At 37.1% G+C, this 23,785-nt stretch overlaps 1 protein-coding gene across 2 annotated transcripts in view; it reads right to left on the bottom strand.

The window, feature by feature from the left end:
• Nucleotides 1–2,947: 2,947 nt before the first annotated feature.
• Nucleotides 2,948–23,785, bottom strand: part of INTU (inturned planar cell polarity protein) — a 74,173-nt gene continuing 53,335 nt past the window's right edge. For both annotated transcript variants that reach the window (XM_032633581.1, XM_032633580.1), the window contains exons 10-16: nucleotides 18,786–18,848; nucleotides 17,734–17,955; nucleotides 16,656–17,111; nucleotides 15,305–15,402; nucleotides 11,339–11,528; nucleotides 8,452–8,609; nucleotides 2,948–5,970 (exon numbers count right to left, since the gene is read on the bottom strand). In XM_032633581.1, the coding sequence (XP_032489472.1) occupies nucleotides 5,859–5,970; nucleotides 8,452–8,609; nucleotides 11,339–11,528; nucleotides 15,305–15,402; nucleotides 16,656–17,111; nucleotides 17,734–17,955; nucleotides 18,786–18,848 (1,299 nt within the window). In that variant the 3' untranslated portion in view covers nucleotides 2,948–5,858. The remainder of the gene's footprint in view (nucleotides 5,971–8,451; nucleotides 8,610–11,338; nucleotides 11,529–15,304; nucleotides 15,403–16,655; nucleotides 17,112–17,733; nucleotides 17,956–18,785; nucleotides 18,849–23,785) is intronic.

Consider the following 23,785-nt stretch of genomic DNA (forward strand, 5'->3'; position numbering starts at 1 on the left):
CTTAAAGTGTCTTGTCAAGTGTTGGTGCGGGGCTGTCCTTGCGGCAGGCAGGGCTAGGAGGCCGGTGGGTTCTGACCCAGGAAGGTGCGGGAACGGTCGCGGGAAAACCAGTTCTGTATAAGGAAATTTAGTAGCCCAAACCGGGACAGAGCAATAAACAAACTGTGTGGGATTAACCGAGTTTAGTTTTAGTTCCCAGAGTAACCCTTAGGCCAGGTACTGGGACGCCGCCTGTTAAGAACCCTGCGGCAGAGCAGGGGGTGAGCAGCGGGCTATCCAGCGGTGCTTCATCTGCCGCTCCCCATCGCTGGAAGTACCGCCTGAACCATCGCTGGCCTTACTGCCTGAACCATCCCCAGCTTCCCTGTCCTCGGAGAAATTGTCTTGCATGAAACTGGGCCTTGGTGCCAAAAAGGTTGAGGACCACTGCCTTACACCTTCTGTTAGAAATTGCTTTAATTTCTGCTCGTCTAATTTAGCAGGGATCGTTTGTCTAGTCACTGTCTGGTTTTACTGACTGCACCCCATAACACAAGATGTTCCTCTTTCTCCTGTATTTTATTTAAATTGGTAATTCTGTATAGAGCAGTGGTGCTCAAGCCAGACTGCACACTCAAAGGTGGGGAGTGGGGGAGTGTTTAGTCTAACTGATGATTGGCTTAGGTCCTGTTAAATCGGGATATCTAGAAGTGAGCCCTGGTGTCTGTATTTGAATTCCCCAGGTAATTCTTTTTTTTTTAGATTTTTTTTTTTTAAGCCTTGTATTTTCTTTAATTCCTTTTTTAGAAATAATTAAATTTTGGCTGCATTGGGTCTTCATTGCTGCCCATGGGCTTCCTATTGTTGCGGAGCATGGGCTCGAGGCACCTGGGCTTCAGTAGTTGTGGCACTTGGGCTCAGTAGTTGTGGCTCATGGGCTCTCGAGCACAGGCTCAGTAGTTGTGGTACACAGGGTTAGTTGCTCCACGGCACGTGGGATCTTCCCAGACCAAGGCTTGAACCTGTGTCCCCTGCATTGGCAGGCGGATTCTTAACCATTGCGCCACCAGGGAAGTCCTCCCCAGGTAATTCTAATGTGCAGGGCTGAGAATCAATGACCTGTTTGAGGACAGTGGTCCACAAACTTTGATTTTAGGATATCTTTTCACTCTTAACATTGAAGACCACAAAGAAGCTTCTGTTTTGGTGTTGACATTAACTATTTCAGAAATTGAAACAGAAAAGTTTAAAAATCAACTCATTTAAAGTAACAATAGTAAACCCCTACATAAGAAACATTTTAAAATAAAAAATAACTATTTTCAAGCAATAAAACGTAGTGGGAACAGCCTTGTTTTATATTTTTGAAAGTCTTTTTAAATGTCTGGCTTAATAAAAGACAGCTGGATTTACATAGCTGCTTTTGCATTCCATTTGCTGCAATATCACACAACATGTAGCTGGTGGAGAACTCCACTGTACGCTAATGAGTGAGAGGCAAATAATGTCTTAGTATTATTAATAAAATATATTCCTGATTCATCTTTACAGCTTGTTTGATGGTTTCTAATAAAGGAAGATTCCATCTTATCATCTCTTACTCTGTAGGACTTGCAGTTTTGAAACACATCTATAAAATGTGAGATGAGTTACTGGCTTTTTTGAACTTGAGGTTACATTTCTTTATTATCTTAAGTGTGTCTGAACTCTTTTAATAGTACTTGTCACTAATAAAAAACCAAATATTTAGGCCAGAAGGATTCCAGAGCAGGAATTCTGTTAATATTTTGATTACCTCACGTAAAGCTAGTTGGCGAGTCCTACTGGTACCATGTTTGGTGCTACCTTCCTTTCCATAGTGGCTTATTTGACTCAACTGGTTTTTCAGCCTGAGTCTCTCTACATTTTACATGCTGCTGCCAGATTAATCTTTCTGAAGCAATTGCATTAATTATTCCTAGCTTGAAAAATTTAAAGTCTTCTCATTGTGTTGACTTCAAAATGCTTTGTGAAAACCATTGCAAATTCAAGAAATGATGGGCATTTTATCTGCAAAAATCTGAAAAATGAAATGTTTCATTCTCTTTTAAGGTAATTCGGAGGACTTAGGGAGAAATTTAAAGGGTGAATTGCCTGAACCACACTCCAAGCCAGACCGTCTTTTTAAGGTGCCAAGAGAGGTCAACGGAACCATCTCTGGTCACAGGGAACGTAGTATCTCGGAGGCCGCAAAAGCAAGTCTTCTGCTGCTTCCCAGGGCAATTTTCTGTCCCTTCCTTTCTTGCCTCCCTTGCCCCTCTCCCCTGACATTTGACCCCGTAGTTGACATGTTCATAGCATATTCCTTTATGATATCCTCTAGCTTACTTTTGACATGTATTGTTAGGAGACAGCAAAAGTGAAAGTACTTAGAAGTGTAGCTTTTTTTTTTAAACCCTATTAAGAGCTCTGAATCAGCTCTTTTCAATAGATATAACTGAAAATGTTTATTTTAATTTGCTGCATTGTATTTTATTTACTGATTTAGGGAATGAAAAAAGTTCTGGTGATTTATATGTTGATATTAAAAGTGTAGAGTCTCAGGGCCTTTGCACTGTTCACTCTTCTTTCCTTGGCAATCAGCTTGGTTAGTTTCCTCACTTACTTGAGATGTGGGATCACCTCAGCACCACTTTCCCTGGCCACCCTGTCTCCCACACTTCATATCTTATTTTCTTGCTTCACTTTTTTTTTTCTCTTAGCTTTTGTCAACAGTTACTTATTTGTGTTACTTGTGGCCTACCTCCCCCACGGGAACATAAGCTCTATGGGGGTAGGGATTTTTAGCTGTTTTGTTCACTGCTGTATCTCTGGCATCCAGAACAGTGCTTGGTACAGAGCAGAAATGTAATAAATGTTTGTAGGGTAGGATGAACGGACAAAAAGGCAACACAACTGCAAACAAACCTCTAAACCATCTTTATTAAAAACTATCAATATAGTATAAAAATATCTTCAATTATATAGAAGTATAACTCTACAAAATTAAATTATTTCCACACAGTTTAGTATACAGATTAAAGTTTTAGTAACATTCAATAATATATTTTAAAATATCCAAAGTATAAGTCATCATTTTAGAAGTGTTTAGTGCAGAATACTTTTTCTTAGCTTTCCGAAATTTTGTACAGTAGAAGCTATGATTTAGCTGACTCCATGGTTTTCAACCAATGGATATTTAATAATAATAATAATAAATGGTGGTGGTAGTAGTAGTAGTAGTAGCAGCTAACACTTTTATAGCACATAGCATATGCCAGGCACTATTTAGAGGGAAATCACACAGACAACACATGATTATTCACAATATTATTTTCAAGAATGTTCAAAGTGGACAAACCTAGTAAATTGATTTCATAGCCTTTCCCATTTGTATTACAAATATAAAAAAGCAGGCACTGCAAATTTACTATCTTGCCAGCATGCATCACCATCAAGGGTCCCTTGGCACAAATAAGAAACATTCTCTTCTCTAACCTGACCAAAAGAAACAACGAGTGATAAAGAAAGAGAAAGGGGTTAGAAGCTAAAATGTAATTTTGTGGGGCTAAAAAATATATGATAGTGGTAAGACAGCACTTGACTTTTTTTTTTTTTTTTAATGCTGGTTATATAGGCTTTTGCATTACAGTCTTTGGTAAAAAAGAACTTTTGCAGGATGCTAATAAACTCCAACTTAAGAATGCTTCTATATCTGCTAAAGTATTCTTTGTCCCTCTTTATTTAATAAAATGGCAGATAGGCACTTCTTGTCTAATAATCAGACTGATCTGATTATGTGTGTTCAGATGTGAATCTGAACATATATGGAAAAATGGGCAGCTAAGTTTACTTATAATGCTTATTTTGATATCCATTTAGAGATAAAAGCCAAGATAATGTTTAGTTTTATTTCTTAAAAATGTAATGTCTCTGCAACATGGTCATTACAGAGCACATCTACAATGTTGCAAATGACTTCGCCCTTATTACCATCAGTAGTCTGCTTTGTCTTTTTATTTCAGTTATTAAATGGTGGTCTCATGATTCTTTGACACCAGGAAAGCAGTTCAACAAACCAAAATTTCATTAAATGAAACAAAAAGTTCCTGATGGTAAAATCCCAAGTCTTAGTTCAGTCTGTTTGAAAATCTGAGGTGATCAATAGCTGCATTTATAAATAATTCCCAGTATTAAAAATAGCTCATGCTGTTTTGGAGGACATATCAAGAAATTTAAGACATTTACTAAATACTTTTAAATAATACCTCAATACCTATATATGTACACAAGCAGTCCTAAGACAGTAGTAAAGAGTCTATCTACCATTTGATCAATATTATAATCTTAAGGGGGAGGATATTGCAAGCCATTTTCTACATTTCAAGAACCAAAGTTTCTTTCCCTGTTTTGAATGGCAAAATTAAGGCCCACAAGTCACTAATGGGACAAGTATAGTGGTTTGCATCTTAAACGATTGGGTGAAAATCTCTTAAACTCATGACAGAGGAATAATAGTGTTTCTCCTAAGACCAAATGTTTCAAATGGTGCATTCACTACATTTTGCAGTTAATTCAGAGTAAGCTGGAGGTCTCACGTTTGAGGTAGGGGAAAGGCAAGGGACTGGCTTTAGATGTGCCGACATAATTTGCCTTCCAAAGTTAAGTCCTGAAGGAGAAAGAACCCAGTATTTTAGTGTCTTGGGGGCATCTGAGACTTCAATAGAATCCATTGGGTAAATGTCAATTAAGAATTGTCATGTTCTTCCTTTCTTTCAATCCACCAAATTCTGACAGCCAATGAAAATTCTCATCTTAGTACTTTTCTTTCTCTACTCAAAGTCAAGTAAACTATTATTCATTAAAATGTCCCCCTTTGGGAAAACCCAATACATAATGATCCAAACTTGTAAGGCAAAAATTTGTATTGAACAAAAAAAGTCGCCATAGAATTTCTTTAGTCAGCTTTTTCAGTGTTTTCAACATGATTAGGTTTTTAAAAAAGGTTTACATACAACTTTCCCAAAATTCATGAACTTGCATAAAATGTGTGTGTATACCTGAATATATTTCAACAAAGAGAAAAACAATGAAAGTTTATGGACAAATAGTTTAAAAAAATATATCCTAGTCAAAATAGAATTGACCTGGAAGAGTAAAGAAAATCAAATAAACAAAAAAAGAAGTTTAATTTTCACTCCTCTCTTCCCCCACTGTGAGGTATCTACTAAAACACCTAAACTAAAGAAAAGTATCTGATCTAAGAAGGAATCAGTACTTGAACATTACAAATTTAGGTACCAAACAATAGGCAAGAGGGCAAAAATTGCACATTTTATACTTAAGAGGGTCTTTAGACACCTCAAAGCAATCATTTCATTTGTACATGAAAACTCTGAGCTCACAGAGGTACAACAACTTGCTCATGGTCACAGCACTAATCAGTTACAGAACCTGGTCACCTCCTCCCAATTTCATGATTGTTTCGCCAGATATCAATATTAGTCTTAAGAAAAATATACAACGAATTGGGTATTTTTCCCAGATAAACATTCCTATATTAATTTTACATAAAACACATCACAGTATTTCAAACTAGTAAATAAATTAATGGTATATACCAAAATGGAAATAAGTTAACAATCCCTTCTTCATATTTTGATCAAGTATCTTCTTCAAAAGTCTCACAAAAAGATTTAGTGCATCAAATCCAGCAGCATATCATCTCAGTCTTTAACAATCTTATGTTCAGTATTGAACAGAGGAAAGAAGTTAAACCTTATCTCTTTGTGAATGGATTTCAGCAGTTCTAACACTACTTTATGGTCTGTGCAGTGCTGCTGTACAACAAGAGAACACAGCTACAAGGTTAATCCAAAGAACAATTTAAAAGCCATTTCAATGGCAATTTCTGTGACTGAGTCATGAAAACAGACGTAAAGTTCTTGAAGTCTGGGATGAAGAAAGAGCCTCCTGTAGAGGAAAAGAACACACTCATTTCAGAAATTCCAAAAACAAAAAACAAAGGAAAAAGACTCCAACTCTTCAATTTATTTTACTTAATTTTTTTGTTTCTGAAAGAATAAGTAGTAAATTCAAAACCACTAATCTAAATCTACAGTGGGGGAAATGCAGCTAGATTTATTATAAAATAAATAATATATGCCTTAGGTCAATTATGTTTATTTTTCCAGAGTGTAAAAAGCCTATTTTATCAACATGTATAATCATGTCCCTCAGTTTTAAAGTATTAAATGTAGTCATTATTATTACAATACAGCCAATGGTGTACCATCATTCTAAGTACAATAGTTATTAGACATTGAATTGGGATTAACATTGAAACTTTGATTGTCTTAAAGAGTTAAAATTTTAGTCTATTTAATCAATACTAATGTATACAAATCAAGCCATTTAAATCAGGTGTAGTTCTGCGTGACTGCCTTAAATTTCTCTATTCTACATAGATGAGCAACGTCATAATTCAACACCTATTGATTTTTTTCAATTCCAATTGTGAATGTAGTTAAGGCTCCACTGTACACCTGCATGTGTGCCTAACTGGTCTTCCTATCTCTGTTCTCTCCTGTGTCCACACTGTTTTCATATGCTGTTCCCAGCTTGATCTTCCAGTAGCACAGCTCTGATCACACTACACTGAGTTTTGATCATGCTGATGCTCCCAGGCTTGGTTGGTTACACATCAGAGTCTCAAGTGAGCTTACTAAACATACAGAGTCCCACTCCCATAGATTATGGTTCAGTAGGTCTGGGGTGGGGTGCAGGCATCTCTGATTTTAATAAGTGACTCAGGTGATTATAAATCCCGTGGACCAGCACATGGGAATTACTGCTTTGGATAACCTTTGTAAAGCGTTTGTCATACAGCTTAGTACTATATGATAGTTATCCAGTAACATTAGTCCCGCCTTACTCGGTGCTCATTCCTCCACCAATTCTCTCCCGCAACTCAAAGAACTGTCAGTGGCTCAATATTTCCCTCAAAATTCCTTAGTCAGGAATTGAAAGCTCTCTGCAGTGGTCCTAACTTAGCTTTCCAGCTTGATCTTTCACTTCATCTTTGCATATGCTATTCCCCTACCATTCTAGCAAACCAGTCTACTCACTGCCATGCCTTATGATTTCCCTTGTTTGGATCTTTATTCATCCCATCCTTTTCCTAGGATGCTCTATCCAAATCCAATTCATTTTCTAAAGCAGATCAATGGAACCTCTAAGCCTTTCTTTACAATCTCAGCTTAGATTTGCCCCCCTTCCTCGGAATTCCCAGAGTGTTTGGTTGTATTACCTAATTTATTATATATAGCCAGTATCTTTCTCTCTATCTCCATAGAATATGCATCCATATATACATAGGTATTTAAGCATGTTTCATATTTCTTCTGCTAGATGTAAGACCATCAGATGCAATGACTGTGTTTAGCTTTGCGTTTGCCAGTCCACCTACCCACCACCACATTTTGCCAAGCACAGCTCCACTTACTAAATCCTTACATATTTATCAAGTGACTGTGTGCCAGGTGCTGTTGCAGGTGCCAATGGTGGACAAGACAGATCAATTCCTGACCTCATAAAGCTGACATTCTAGTGAGGGGGAGAAAGATCATAAACAAACAAGAAAATTAAGAATAAAGCAGTGATAGAGAATAACCAAGTAGCCACTTTAATGTGGGCAAGAGATCATGGCTTGTCTCTTTAACAGGGGATGGCATGCTAGCACTGGTCTGAATATCCAGGAGCCATATATGCAAAGGTGAAGAAGTAGACCATCCCCCATCCAATGTAACTGTGCACAGTGGACGGAGGAAGAGAGTGACAGGAGGTGGAAACAGACAGGTGGGCAGGGGCCAGGGAGGGCAGAGTCTTGGAGTTAGTTGGGGGTAGGAGAAGGAGAGGGGAAGAGAAGAGGGAAAGAAAGGAGGAGAGAGGGAAGAAAGGAAGTAGGGACAGGGGCTTTTCTGGTGGCGCAGTGGTTGGGAGTCCGCCTGCCGATGGAGGGGACACGGGTTCATGCCCCGGTCCGGGAAGATCCCACATGCCGTGGAGCGGCTGGGCCCATGAGCCATGGCCGCTGAGCCTGTGAGTCCAGAGCCTGTGCTCCACAACGGGAGAGGCCACAACAGTGAGAGGCCCGCGTACCACAAAAAAAAAGAAGTAGGGACAGAGAGAAGGAAATAGCAGTGAAAGTGTGGACTCATAACCTTTTAGTGTATGACTAATACAATTTTGTAAGATAACTGAATAAGTTTTCTTCTTTTTTTTGGTAACAGAAAAAGAGTTGGGAGCAATTTAAAGGAGATACTTAGGAAATAAAGTAAAATTCTAAAATACATTAAAATATTATAGTTAGATTAATAATTCCATGCCTATATCTGAACATGTTTATCTCCATTACCACTTTTCTGTCACTTTTTAATATTTTTTTCCACTTACCCTACTACCCAGTAAGCCATAACTGGTGGTGTTTTTCTCTGATCAGTCCAGTTTTCAGGTGAGCATTCAAACAATACACCATGTTCCTTCACAGGGTTAAGAGAAGACACTGAATTTGTAGAACCTGAATGATCTCCACCATTTAGTGCTTTCTTCTTCTGTAAATTAATAGGTATTATTAATATTAACTGGTATTAATAATGTTACTTTAAAACGTTTTATATATAGATTTGAATTGGCTGATCGTAATACTTTAAGTGCCTGCAATGACATTCTTCTCTTTACCTGCAGGAAAATTTCTATTCTTCCTCATACTTACTTTATTATTATTTTTTATACATTTATTTATTTATTTATTTATTTTTGGCTGCGTTGGGTCTTCGTTGCTGCACGCGGCGAGCGGGGGCTACTCTTTGTTGCGGTGCACGGGTTTCTCATTGCTGTGGCTTCTCTTGTTGCAGAGCACGGGCTCCAGGCGCACGGGCTTCAGTAGTTGTGGTGCACAGGCTCAGTAGTTATGGCTCGCAGGCTCCAGAGCACAGGCTCAGTAGTTGTGGCGCACGGGCTTAGCTGCTCTGCGGCATATGGGATCTTCTGGGACCAGGGCTCGAACCTGTGTTCCCTGCACTGGCAGGCCAATTCTTAACCACTGTGCCACCAGGGAAGTCCCCTCATACTTACTTGAAACACCATCTCCTAAAAGAGACTTCCCGGATAAAGTCTCTCTTGACTCTCCAAGGGAACATTTTGTTCACAGCCCTACCTTATTAGTAGTTACACTATATTATATCAGCAGTTTATAGGTTTGTTTTTCCCAGTACATTAAAATCTCTTTTCCAGGGCAGACAAAATATGCTATTCATCTTTGTATTCTTTGAAAGCAGCTGTGCTTGGTACACAGTAGGTGCTTAATGAACAGATTACTAATGAGTTACTAAATGAATAGATGATTTTGTAATATATTTAAAACACATATACTTAAAGCAGTATTGTCTCTTCCTCTAAAGCATACTCTAAATTTCCCACTGATCAAATCATTAGCAAACCAGTGACTCATTTGGAATATAAAGACTTTTTGTAAAGCTCAGGCCAAAACAGTGGAGTGATCCTTGATTCTGCTCTTTCTCTCAAAATACTTATTTAAGACATCAGCAAATCCTTTTGGCTCATCCTCCAAAATATATTCAAGATCCAGAGGCCACTGACTTCTTGATTTGAGAGTTTCCACAGCTCCTAACTGGTCCCTGCCTCCACCCTCTCTACCCTACAAGCTCGTTCACAGTAGCATGACTGATCCTTTCAAAACTAAGGATCATGTCCCTGCTCTGCTCAGAACTGCCCAAGAACCTCCCATCTTCTTCCAAACAAAGCCCAGACTCCCTAATCTATTGGGCCATGCATGACCTGGCCCTGCTACCTTTGCCATCTCAACTCCTACCAGTCTTCTCCCTACTCAGCCCATTACAGGGCTCTCTCAGCCACCCTACCTCTGTGGCTTTGTACTTGCTGTTCCTTCTGCCTGGAAGCTATGCCTCCACATCTGCCACATGGCTTGGTCCCTCACTTTATTCAGGTCTCTGTTCAAATATTACTTGACATGATCAGAGGCATCTTTCAAAATAGTTACCCCCACCTCTCAACCTTACTCTGTTTTATTACTCCTCTTGAAACTTACCCTACCTGATATATTACACTGCTTGCTAATTCATTAGCCTCCCCTGTTAGAATACAGGCTTCATGAGGAAAGAGACTTTGTTTTGTTCACTGCTGTATCCCCAGCATCTTGAGTAGTATCTGGTGTGTAGTAGGTACCTCAATATTTAAATAATATGGGGAAGCCTAATTTATATTACCAAATATTACTAAATAAGTTAATGAAATAAACCTTATAGAATCTATCAATATGTTAAATAGGAAAGGAGGAGCCTAAGAATGCAAAGCACATAGAGATATATAGTCAAACATAACATTTTGTTGAATACCAATTTCTGATAGCTCGAAGAAGAAATCCTGTAAGACAAAGAATTTTACTGCTGAATGAGTCCTAAGAGATGATATAATTCAGCTCACTCACTTTATAGCTGAGAAAATAGGAAGAGTTAATAAGGCTCAGTCCAGGATTCCTTACTCCCAGCCCAATGTTCTTCTACCTTTAAGCCTAGATTCTTCACAAATTTAGCATCCTTAGTACACGTATTGCTATGTGCATTCCAATCATTCTTCAGGGAGGTTTTTTTTTGTTTTGTTTTTTGGCAGTATGATGTTTGACCAGTCACAAATAAACTTCTGCATGTTTATCCTTTTCAAGAAATCAATACTTATCTTTCCCTGCTATTAAAACTATCTAATTGATACTTTAATTGTATACAACATTACTACTTATCCAGAGGTACAATATTAAATGAAACTTCATCCTGGATTGAAAAGCAAGCAACCAACCAAGTGGCTGAAACATAACAGTATTGCACCTACTGCTATACTTTATTCCATTTTGTTCCAAAATACCTTATCCTGCTGGTTGAATACTTAAAGAATTATCAGTTACCAAGTGGTAGAGATAACTGTCCGAGAAATGGTTGGGTCAAATATGGGAGGCAAGTTTACATTACAAACTATGTTCTACTTTGCTACAGAAGACACACAGGTCCACCGTTTCCTGAAATAGTAATCTGGGACATCAAACTCAGAATTATGAAACAAAGTTTTAAAGTTTTAAAGTTAAGTACAGTGAATATAATCCTTTGGCATTCAAGGTAGATGGAATGACTGTTAAAACAAATAAATGAAAATAGTCATTGCTGGACATATTGATTAAAGAGTTTTAGAGAGAATATTTAGAGGTCTGGAAATAAACTGGCAGAAAATTATATTTATAGCAGTGCCCTACCTCTTCAACCAGTGTCTGTTGGAAAACTGCACGAATGGAGAGACAACACTGATGGAAATTTTTTATCAGCTGAGGATGGATAGAGCCACTTAGCTGTGCCACCTCTTCGTGGGTAGGAGTAATAAAGATCCCTTGCACTGTTTCTAAAGCGACATAGTGGAAAAGTGTGTTCTCAGGACCAGACGTCAATCTTGAAAAGAAAAAAAAAAGATATTAGAAGTAAACTTAAAAATGTTGCTTCATTTTGAATGCTGTAGACATCTAATAAGCTTTTAACTAGAATAGAATACTAGGAGTGTAATTAGGGAAGGGAAACTAGGCCAAACATTGAATTCCTTCTTCCTCCTTATCTGAAATACAGGCTAGGGTTATTATCAATTCCCTTAATGGAGGCAAACACTACATGTTATGCAAGGATAAACAAACACCAATTCGTTTGCAAGTAACTTAATCGCCCCTTTGCTAAACAACCCAAACTGGCTAAACTCCTCTTTTTCCATGGTTGGTAATGAATAACTCAGCCCATGTCTGGGCCAGATATCTACAAGCCATAAACAAGGTATGTCTAGAGTGGACCACAAATAAAAACACCTTCCAATAAACTAAGCTTTTCAGTTAGTAGCATTAAAGTCTCTTACCATGATAGTCAAACTGATGATCCTGAAGAAAAATAAAATTATTATTACCAACTGCAAAGCTGAGTTAATATTCTAGAATACCATGGCAATTGCTAGAAGTACTCTACTACTTCTTATCATTACAGCCTTCCTTCTCTTCTATGTTCTCTTACTATTTTCACTTCTCCATTCTTCTTCTCCATCTTTTCTTCTCCTACTGAGATCTCAGACAGGCCAGCAGAACCTATAAATACTGCTTATTTCTACCAGCAGTAAGAAGAGCTAAAGAGCAACAATAATGGCAACAGTGAAATAATGGCAATAGTTATCATATACTGAATGTCTTCTATGTTCCAGGGTAGATGCTTTAAAATACCTTAGATTTAATTCTCATAATGACCCTGTAAGATATTAAACATTACTATCCTCATTTCAACCGTGAGGAAATCAATGTTCAGAGGACTTGGATTAACTTGTTTGAGGTCACATAGCTAAGTGTCAGAGCTTAACTGACTCTGCTCCACTATACCTTGCTTTTTCCTGATTGGCAATCTTTAAATATATGGACAGCAATTCCCCAGCTGCATCTCACTCAGGCTGCTCTATTCTCATTCTAATGTCTATTAAAAAAATTCATTTAGTTGATTCTTCTTCCAGCCATAGCACAGAGGCAAAGCAAAGGCATATTTCAGCTCTTAGCCTAAATACTGCCTTAATCATCCATGATAACCAAATTCCTGTTAAGCTGTTAATTAGGGAGCAAGATCAGAATAACTTTTGATCACTAACTAATGCTCTTGGTTCTCTTTAGAGACCAGGGATAGGCAGGGAAGGAGGTCATCTACAAATTTTTCTCATACTTTTCCGTAGGGTGTTTGGCTCATTAATACTGGTGGCGGATATTTTTTCAATCAAGTAAAAAATAATCAAAATGAAAAAAATTATAATTATTCAAAAAGGAAAATAATTTAAAACATACATTTTAACCCTGAGGTCACCAAATTCAAGAAAAGGTATAGAACAGAAATGATTCTTAATAAGAATCATTAATTCTTAATAGGAATCATTAATTAATAAGATTCCTATTTAGGGAAGTTTAGAATTAACATTTGTGTTAACTTCTTTAATTTTCTCTGAAAACAACCCCATGACAAAATGAGTAGGTCTAGTGCTTGAAAACCATAAATCAACTCAGTGTATATTAACTCACTCAGTGTATAAACCAAAAGTTTAAAAATCATCAAACAAGGAATTACTCACTGAGAAGACAAATATTTGTTCAAAAAAAATGTAGATTAAATCAGATTAGTTCTTCAGAAAGGTCACTCCTACAGCAGAGAATGGATTCAGGGTAGGCTGGGAGTTGGGAGCCCATTGCAATACAACCAGGTGAGAGAATAGGAGCTTGATCTAGGGTAGGATCATTAGGGGTTGAATCCATGCAGAATGGATAGGATTTGGTTACTGAATGAAATGTTTTCTGTATATTTTTGTGTTTAGTATGTTATATATTTTTATTTTACAAAAACAAGTACAAATTAGGATAATATATTACACACTGGTTTATATCACACTTTTAAAATTAACTACATAGTTTGAAGACCTTTCCATGTTAATAGAGAGAATAAATATGCATCTGTAGCATCCTTTTAAATAGGAGAGCCTATGATTTACATCACATATTACTTTATGCTTAATTTAACATAATTATACATTTATGTTAAGCTATAATATAAACTTAAGTTATAAAGTTGGAAAAAGAGGTTTTTTTTTACTAGAGATAAAGCCCAAATAACACACATATATATTTAAGAAATAAGATATGGAGGTAATAAAAATTCAGAGCAGTAGTTTTTGTTAAATGGAAGACTAGGGTTTGTGGAAGGTATTTCAGGCTTCCAACAAAGGTTTGATTTAGATTTCCTTGATTAAAAAACATTTTTAACTATTAAAAAATTAAACATCATATTGGAAGGCATTAAATTCCAAATTTTAACACATTATATCAATATTTCCAGTGTATTATTTTACGTAGACAAATTACCTTGATTTTGCCCTGACTTCAGGAAAAAGCCTTTTCCTGACAACTCTGTGAGGTATGTATTTGAACTTATTATAAAATGTTTCAACGATCAAGAAGGCGGTAGCTCTGAACTTCTTTTTTTTAATGGGAATTCTATTTGTATATGTCTACTTGTTCAAATAAAAGTGTGCAATTGAGGGAATGCCCTGGTGGTCCAGTGGTTAGGACTCTGCGCTTCACTGCTGAGGGCGCGGGTTCAATCCCTGGTTAAGGAACTAAGATCCCACAAGCTGCGTGGTACGGCCAAAAAAAAAAAAAAGTGTGCAATTGACTTTTCTACACAAGTTGATACCATGCATGACATCGTAATTAAATAGCAGATGAAGCTCAGGAAGACCAGCTTGTCACCACATAACAGTGCTCTTGTTCTTGCCCAACAAGAAGTAAATATGTAACATTTCATATTTTAATAGTTAAGCTGTTAAACATGCTCCTCTCACTTGGTTCCTTTTACACCAGAATTCCCTACTTACTGTAAATTTGAGGTTTTACCTATTTTCTAAAGAGGGTGTCACAGGCTCAGTTCTCTGGCCCCAGACTCTGATCAGGAGATATGCAGGGAGGAAGTTTATCAGGGAGGATGCTTGGAAACAACACCTGTGGGGGTTAAGACTGAAGGACTGAGCAATGGGAGAAGTTGAACCGTGCCGCAGTTGAGACAGACGTCTCAACAGATACCACTGGGAATGCTGAAGCTTGGATGGCCTTTTAGAGTTGTCCTGAATTTAAGTAGGGGCCAAGCCTTTGTACTTACTTATCTATTAGTCATTAGATGTAGGCTACTCCTAGAGAGAGGTTGTAACCTTGGCGGAGTCAGTAAACTTCCAAATAGGACAAGGCCAGGGGAGGGACTCAGCCATGCATGAGCCATTAGCAGCCATCACTCTCAAGCACTGGGAATGAGTACCCGGGGCTAAGGACCATCTGCAAAAACAGAGCATCCACCAGAGTCTAAAAATAGTAAACTCTAATGTAAAAACTAGACACACAAAAGGGAGGTTACCTGTGGAAGAGACATAAGTGGGAACTTTCATATTTTGAAGTATTACTTTGTATGCTTTTTATTTCTTGTGAGTATGTTTCCTATATGTATAATGAAAGATATTAAAGAAATAGCATAGCTATTACCTTTCATATGTAAGAGATATCATAATTACATTTGTTGAATAAAATCTCTCTATATTATGGAATAGCACTTTTTCATTGCAACATTTCCTCGAAGACATAGAGTTAAGTGAAAAAGAATAAAACAAGGAAGTTTCTTACTTCATTGTGTTATACATATCCAATTCTTTTTCTGAAAGGTCCTTTTTCAGGTTCCCCGAATGAAATGGATTTGGAAGAGCAGACTTCTTTTTAGTGACCTAAAAAGTATTATTAAGTAGATCTGTTTATATCTAAGAATGGAATCAAACAGGAGAAATGACGTAAAACTAAAAATCCTTCTAAGAGAACTACTTACTATCTTGCAATGTTTCTTTTAAATATTTTTTTTTTTTTTTTTTTTTTTTTTTTTTTTTTTTTTTTTTTTTTTTTTTTTGCGCTATGCGGGCCTCTCACTGTTTGCGGAGCACAGGCTCCGGACGCGCAGGCTCAGCAGCCATGGCTCACGGGCCAGCCACTCCGCGGCATGTGGGATCCTCCCGGACCGGGGCACGAACCCGCGTCCCCTGCATCGGCAGGCGGACTCTCAACCACTGCGCCACCAGGGAAGCCCTAAATATTTTTGATGCCAACTTGTACTTCTTGGATTATCCTATGCTAACAGTGACCCGAGAGCCATGTCATGGGAAGACATGACAGTTCTCCCTGTAAACCTTCTACTGGAGCCATAATGGAGCTATCACCAAATTTTGTTACAATTTATATGTATGCACACTTGTCCCCCTCTCTAGACTCTGCACTCCTCAAAGGCAAGAGCTGCGTCTTACTCATCTTTTTATCTCCTTTGTGTAGCATAGCCCTTGGCACATAGTAGATGCTCCATCAATATCTGTTAAATGGCTGAATCTTAGAGATTAATTCAGTTTCTTTTAGGAGTTGTTCAGGGCTCTTTAAGTCTATCCAAATCCTATCTTATCCTCCTCCTGTATTTCCTACCAATTTCGCAGACTTGGATAATGAGTACCACCAATCTGAGTACTTCCTAAATATACCCACTTAGGGCTCCAAGAGTGCTCTATTGTTTGGAATTAGGAGATCGAATCTATCTATCTATCTACCTATCTATCTATTTTTTTAAAGTTTCTGATTCTTTTGTTTCTACTGAACACTTTCTAGCTATTTAATTAGATCAGCCACCAAATGCCCCACAAGTAGGATGTTTTCTGTTACCGCTGTGAATAGAAAAGAAAGAGCTGAACATGGAAAGCAGGATTAAAGAGTTTCCCTACTTGTAATTACTGTCAAGTAGATGTCCTAGCTGTCAAGGGGCTAATGTTTTATTACTTGACATTTTCTTCTTTCTTTGGTCCTAAATCGTTGGTTTGCCAACAGTGACTAAAACCACTAGTACAAATGAAGAAGTATCTGCCATTAAAAATTCTCTTGCAATTATAAGTAAGGACTGGAGAGACAGCTTAGCTCCCAGAACGTACACACTTGAATGAACACACACCTTAAGCAAGGCCCCACTTTCTTCTGAACCATCAGAACCCTGAGATGCTGTAGTGTGGGGACTCAGGCCAACACCTTCTCCACCTTCACAACCACTGTCAGATCCTCCACTTCTGGATGGACTGGGCTTACGTGTCTTTAGGGAATAGTCACCAAAAAGAGCTCTTCTGCATGTTGGAGAGGTTGCTACTTTGGTAGTACCTTGTAGCCTACTGAGGATAGGTGAGGTTGTTAAATTATCTAATTTTTCATGTGATCCAGCAAGAAACCAGTCAGCACAAGACAAACAGGGGGTTGCAGAAGAGGCTAGCCGTTCATTTATGCGGGAATCTACCCCTTCCAGCTGGTGAAGAGTTGTTTTGACCTGATCCACATATATACAGTCAGGTCCAGGATTCCCAACAGCTTTGGATGCACAGCCTCCAGCTTCTAATAGTACGCACAACATATAATGTCTCTATAAGAAAACAAATTAATATAGGTTTAGCTACATGAAAATATTTGTATGTAACATGCGTGTATATATTTATGAATACTAAACAGATATGGGCATGTGGCATAATCGTGTGATGATTATTGAAAAATCCTCCCTCCCCTTCTTAGTTATCCTCAATGCTTCTTGATAACCCGTGAAAACAAAGCTCACATTGCCTTATCCTGATATACCATCAACTGCCACTTTTGGCACATGGAATTCCCTAAGGTAGTTTTCAGAGAGCCTCAATAATTAGTAGTCCTTTCATTTACAATCACATATTTATTCTGTTCTGGTTTTATATTCTTTTCATGTCTCTCTCTATTTCCCAAAACAAACTAGAAGATAAAACCTCTGTTTTTATAGAAATGGGAACAGAAGATCTTAAGAACCTGCTAAAATCTTATCTTGAGTTTCATTAATATTCCTCTATGAGTATTAAATGGATACAAAAGAGAAGAAATAAGGGCACATAACATTTTGTTTGAATACTACTATTTGACATGCTTATAATTTTAAACTATCATTTTTGTTTGTGTATTTATTTAGTCTGTAAATGGCAAAAAAAAAAAAAAAATCCCAAGAAAAACTAAGGTAAACTTACCAAGCCAACAATTAGCAAAAAATACCTCCCTTCAGGTTCCTGAAAGACTTCAGTGTTTGAGTCTGCAGAAGGTTGGAGGTGATGTCGAGGAAATACTTCTCTCCATATAACCAACTGACCAATTCTTTGTTTTGCTGCTAAAGGCAGTAGGCAATAATGGCGACAGTATACAGCAATATCAATAAGATCATCCTTAGGCAAATGACTGCATATCAAATAACCCTTGAATTTAACCACAGAGAATAAAAGTCAACTAGTGACATAAAGCAAAAATCCTATAATATAGTTCTAAGAGTTTTATAGGTATTTCTTCAGTTGGCTTAAAATATTCCAGTTTCAAATGGAATAAATGAAGACATAGTAAAAATAGATGTTTTTTTCAACTAGACATCAAGTATTTGGGATAACTTAAGTCTATAATAGGTACACTTTAGCATAAAGCAAGATCACCTCTAAGTAGCACTAGCCTGAGAATTTGGCAAAATTACCAAAGCACTGAATTCTGAAGATGAAAAGTGGAGAAGCAGGAGTCAAGGTGGGGAGAGACTTACTTTTCACTGCTTACAGTTCTGTATTGTTTGATTCTTCTTTAGATATGTTTTATATTGTGCTTAAAAATCTTTTTTAAAAATTAAAATACTTAAATTCATTTGATGTTTAACTTGCTTTACATGCAAGTCAACTACTTAATGTTAGAAAATTTACCAGAAAGATGCATAGTTACTTTCTGAAGATAAGGGAAAAAAACACATGACTGCAAAAGGAAATCAACAAAGCAGTATTGCTCTTCTCTCATATACACTTGGTTCTTTGAGTACTGTTTCTCTCTTACACGTTTGTAAATGCTTTAAAATATAATGAAACCAGAAATATTTATTGTATTTGTAAATATGTAGGTACAAGTCTTGTTTTAAGATCTAATTTTATGGTACCTACATTCACAGAAAAAGAGATAACTGTATTTTTCATGTTTGTAACAATTTGAGAAAATTTACTTTAGGTCTGTTCATATAGCAGTATGACATATATAAAAATTTCAAGCTTCAACTTACCTTGTAAAATAGAGAAGAGCCCAAAATTGTATATAGCCGTCTCATGTCATAGTAATCCTCAGACTGGGGGAAAAACCACAGTGGATTTATATATATATAAAATTTTATATATATGTAAATATATGTATTTATATATTTTTATGATTTTTAAAAATCCTAGTTAAGCTACAACAGTTAAAATGGAAATTACATTCTTAAGTAACTTATCTCTTCTTTTGGTATTTATTTATTTATTATGGAAGTATAGTTGATTTACAGTGTTTCAGTTGTACAGCAAGGTGATTCAGTTACAAACACACACACACACACACACACACACCTTCTTTTTCAGATTCTTTTCCTTTATAGGTTATTACAAGATATTGAATATAGTTCCCTGAACAGCAGGTCCTTGTAGTAACTGAAGTTTTCATAGTGCCTTCTTTAGAAATCAATATACTAGTCTATTGGGGTGAGACATAAGGTGCCTATATATTTATTTTTGACTGAGAACAATCTTATTTTTGATTCTTGTAAGATAATGTTGATTAGAGACATCTAAGAGTAGAACATAAGATTTGTTACCCCAAGAGGGATTGAAAGAAATCTACCAAGACAAAATGCTTCTACTGGACATCACCTAAAATATCCAATACTACCATATACTATTTTTGAAAGTACAAATTGGTACAACCTATTTGGGAGCAACTGAGCAGTATGTAAAGAAAAAAAATTAAATACACATACTCTTTGAGTAATTCCTCTTTTAGAAATCTACAGAAATACTTAAATAAGAGATTCAAGATGTTTGTATAAAAAGTTAAGAGTAGAATTTGTAATACACAAAAACTGGAGAGAAAGTTCAACAATGGAAAATGGTTAAGGAAATAAGGTTATGTTCACATCACAGAATATCATACATCTGTTTAAAAAATAAGGTTGATCTATATGAGCAAGCACAAAAGGTTTTAGAATACATTGTTCAGCAAATAATGCAAGCTGTGGAACAAAGTATTCATTATGATCTAAGTCTTGTTAAAAACAGCACCCTCAATTATATACATGTATGTATATACATATGTGTTGGTTTGTATGAGGGTATGTATGTGTATAGAGAAGGGTCTGGAAGAATATATTCCAGACTGTAAGAACAGTTGTAACTGAGGATGGAACTGGGGGAGAGCGATGAGGAGGGAGGACATTTGTTTTTAATAGCCATGCTTGCATTTATTTTTAACCAATATGCATGAATTACTTTTGTAAGTTGAAAAAACCCCAAAACACAACAAAACCTAAGGAAAACTGAAAACTGGAAAAAAAATCTAAATATCCCTCAGTTGGGGAATGGATAAACACTGTGATATCATCATACAATGGAATACTATCAGCAATAAAAAGGACTGAACTACTGATATAGACAACATGAATGAATCTCAAATGCATTATGCTAAGTGAAAGAAATCAGGCCCACCGCTTTTCATTTGTTTTGACTGCCTTTTTGTCAAAGATATTTCTTGTGATGCTTTACTGTCCTCATATTTAAGAACAAGGTATTAAGTTCACTGGAAGCTTTTTGAGGGTCTGGAAGCTCTGATTGGCTTCACCATAGGTAAGCTTTTAAAAATTTTATTTTATGCATGCAGTCCAAGAGGATTTCAGGTGAGATACATTCCCTTAAGCAATCAATTGGATGTTCTTGGGTCATGGTAGTAAATGTGATTGGGGAAATAGCTGTGAATACCATTCTTTCTGTGCCCCAGAAATGTCACCCTTCTCTGGAATGCGATTAACTGGGTGTTCAGTAATATTAAAAAAGCATGAAATAGAAATTAATTAAAAATTGTTTTATTTTAATTAAAATTTTGATCATGGTAAAATACACATAATATAAAATTTACCATCTTAATCTTTTTTTTTTTTTTTTTTTTTTTTTTGCGGTACGCGGCCCTCTCACTGTTGTGGCCTCTCCCGTTGCAGAGCACAGGCTCCGGACGCGCAGGCTCAGCGGCCATGGCTCACAGGCCCAGCCGCTCCGCAGCATGTGGGATCTTCCCGGGCCGGGGCACGAACCCGTGTCCCCTCCATCGGCAGGCGGACTCTCAACCACCACACCACCAGGGAAGCCCATCTTAATCATTTTTAAGTGTACAGCTCAGTAGTGTTATGTACATTCACACTGTTGGGCAGCCAAATCTCCAGAACTCTTCCTCTTGCAAAACTGAAACACCGTATCCATTAAACAACTGTCCATCCACCCCCCCCCCCCCCCTGCCGCCTTCCTGCAGCCCCTGGCATCCACTCTTTTACTTTCTGTCTTTATGAGTTTGACTACTTTAGGCATCTCCTGTGGGTGGAATTGTGCACTACTTTGTCTTTTTTTTTTTAAGATTTATTTATTATTTATTTTTGGCTGCGTCGGGTCTTACTTGTGGCACACGGAATCTTTCTTGAGGTATGCGGGATCTTTCATTGCAGCGCGCGGGCTCTTCATTGTGGTGTGCGGGCTTCTCTCTAGTTGTGGCTCTTCTCTAGCTGTGATGCACAGGCTCCAGGACACGTGGGCTCTATAGTTTGAGGCACACAGGCTCTCTAGTTGAGGCACATGAGCTCAGTAGTTGTGGCATGTGGGCTTAGTTGCCCCGTGGCATGTGGGATCTTAGTTCCGTGCCCAGGGATCGAACCTGTGTCTCCTGAATTGCAAGGCGGATTCTTTACCACTGGACCACCAAGGAAGTCCCTACTTTGTCTTTTCATGATGGGCTTGGTTCACCTAGTGTGGTATCTGTCCTCTGGGTTCATCCACGTTGAGGCCTATGTCAGAATTTACTTCCTTTTTGGGGCTGAGTCATGTTCCATTGTGTGTATTTCCCATGGATTTGTCTATTTGTTTGTTCATTCATCTGTTGGTGGACACAGGTTGCTTTCTCCTTTTGGCTGTTGCGAATGATGCTGCTGTGAATGTGGGTGTGCAAGTATCTCTTCAAGATTGTGCTTTTAATTCTTTTGAGTATATGAAATTGCTGGGTCACGCGGCAGTTCTGGTTTTGATTTTTTGGGGGGCCACCATGCTGTTTTCTATAGCATTTGCAGTTTTGCGTTCCCACCAACAGTGCATGGGGGTTCCAATTTTTCTACATCCTCGCCAACACTTGGTGTTTCTGGGGTGTTCGTTTGCTTGTTTTTAATGGTAGCCATCCCAATGGGTGTGGGCAAGCTGTTTTATGTGTATAGTTTTGGACCCTGCTTTTTCCTTAGAAAATGATCTTGAACATTTTTTCATGTCAATAGACAGTTTTCTAAACATGATTTTAATGGATGTATTATTTAACAGATTCCATAATGTGGTATTTTAATTTGTTTCCAGTAATTTTTCAGGGTATAAATAGTGTTGTGCAGATAATTCCTATAAAGAAATTTTGTGTATATCCCTGATATCTTCCTTAGTTGATAAGGTCCTGGAGGTTGAATTCCGAGATCAGAGGATATATATTTTTAATGTATTTTGCCAGATTGCCTTCCTGAAAGGTTGCATCAGTTTATATGCCTACTAGCAGTGTGAAAGCATCATCTATACTGAACATTATCAGACAAAATTACTTCAGTGTATGATCATAAATACAAGGTTACCAAGAATATATATCAACTGATAACAATGGTTAACTCTAAGAATTGGGCTGGTTTTGATATATGAGTGGCCAAGCAAAATGCTAGATTTATGTTTGTACTTTTCCCTAAAAATGTACCCATGTAATATTTGTATAAAAATACATATTTTAACTTCCTACTTAAAAAAAAGTCAGACCCAAAATATTATCTACCATATGATTCAACTTATATGACATTCCAGAAAAGGTAAAACCATGTGGACAGAAAACAGATCAGTGGTTGCCAGAGGCTGGGGGTAGGGAGAGGGACTGACTATAAAAGGGCACAGAAGAATATACTGAATATAAATTATACCTTAATAATAATTTAAAACAACTAAAGAAAAGAACACAGAATTAAAGTATAAGATTAAATCTTAAATCTAATTTCACAAAAAGTTTAGAATAATCCTTCTTTTTCTTTAAATTAAGGTAAACTCACTGTGAATTATTCTGCAAGTTCTGACAAATGGGTACAGCTGTGTGCCACCAAAATCAAGATATAGAACAGTTCCATCAATACCCCCTGCCAATTTTCTTGCTGAATATTATTCCATTGCATGAATATACCACAATTTGTTTTATCTATTCACCAGTTGATGGACACCTGAGTTACTTGAATAGTCTCTGGCTATTAGAAATGAAGCTGTTGTGAACATTTGTTTACAGGTCTTTGTACTGACATAGCTTTCATTTCTCTTGGGTAATTAGATAGGAATAGAAAGGCAGAATTATATGGTAGGTGTATGTTTACGTTACTAAGAAACTGCCAAACTGTTTTCCAAAGTAAATGTATCATTTTACATTCTCAATTTATCAACTTTTTTCTTTTATGTACTGTGTCTTGACGTTGTATGCAAGGAATCCCAATAGGTCGTTTTCTAGCCATAGTTAGTTTCACTGCTCATTAAAATGATGTTCCATAAAGGCAGGAATTAAGAGTTTTAATTAAATCTATTGGATATAGGTTCCTAAAAACCCAGATATTTGGATATTTTAGATCTAAACTGCTCCTAATGATTAGTATTTAGCTAATTTTTTTTCCATTAGTGACAAAATTTATGACCTATGAAGAGTTCACCTTGCTTAAATTTCCACTATTTTTACAAACAGAATACCCTTCCATTTGCTCAGGATCTTAGCTAAGACTAAGCCACCCCTTAAGCTAATATTCTCTCCCTACATTTACCAGCAATCTGCTGAAGAATGATCCAGCCTCACTGCTTCTACTTCCTAACTTCCCATTTACTTTTTTTTTTTTTTTTTTTTTTTTTTTTTTTTTTTTTTTTTTTTTTTTTTTTTTTTTTTGCTGTACGCGGGCCTCTCACTGTTGTGGCCTCTCCCGTTGCGGAGCACAGGCTCCGGACGCACAGGCCC

This window comes from Phocoena sinus, chromosome 5 (genome assembly GCF_008692025.1).
Source record: "Phocoena sinus isolate mPhoSin1 chromosome 5, mPhoSin1.pri, whole genome shotgun sequence".
In the NCBI taxonomy this organism is placed as follows: Eukaryota; Metazoa; Chordata; class Mammalia; order Artiodactyla; family Phocoenidae; genus Phocoena; species Phocoena sinus.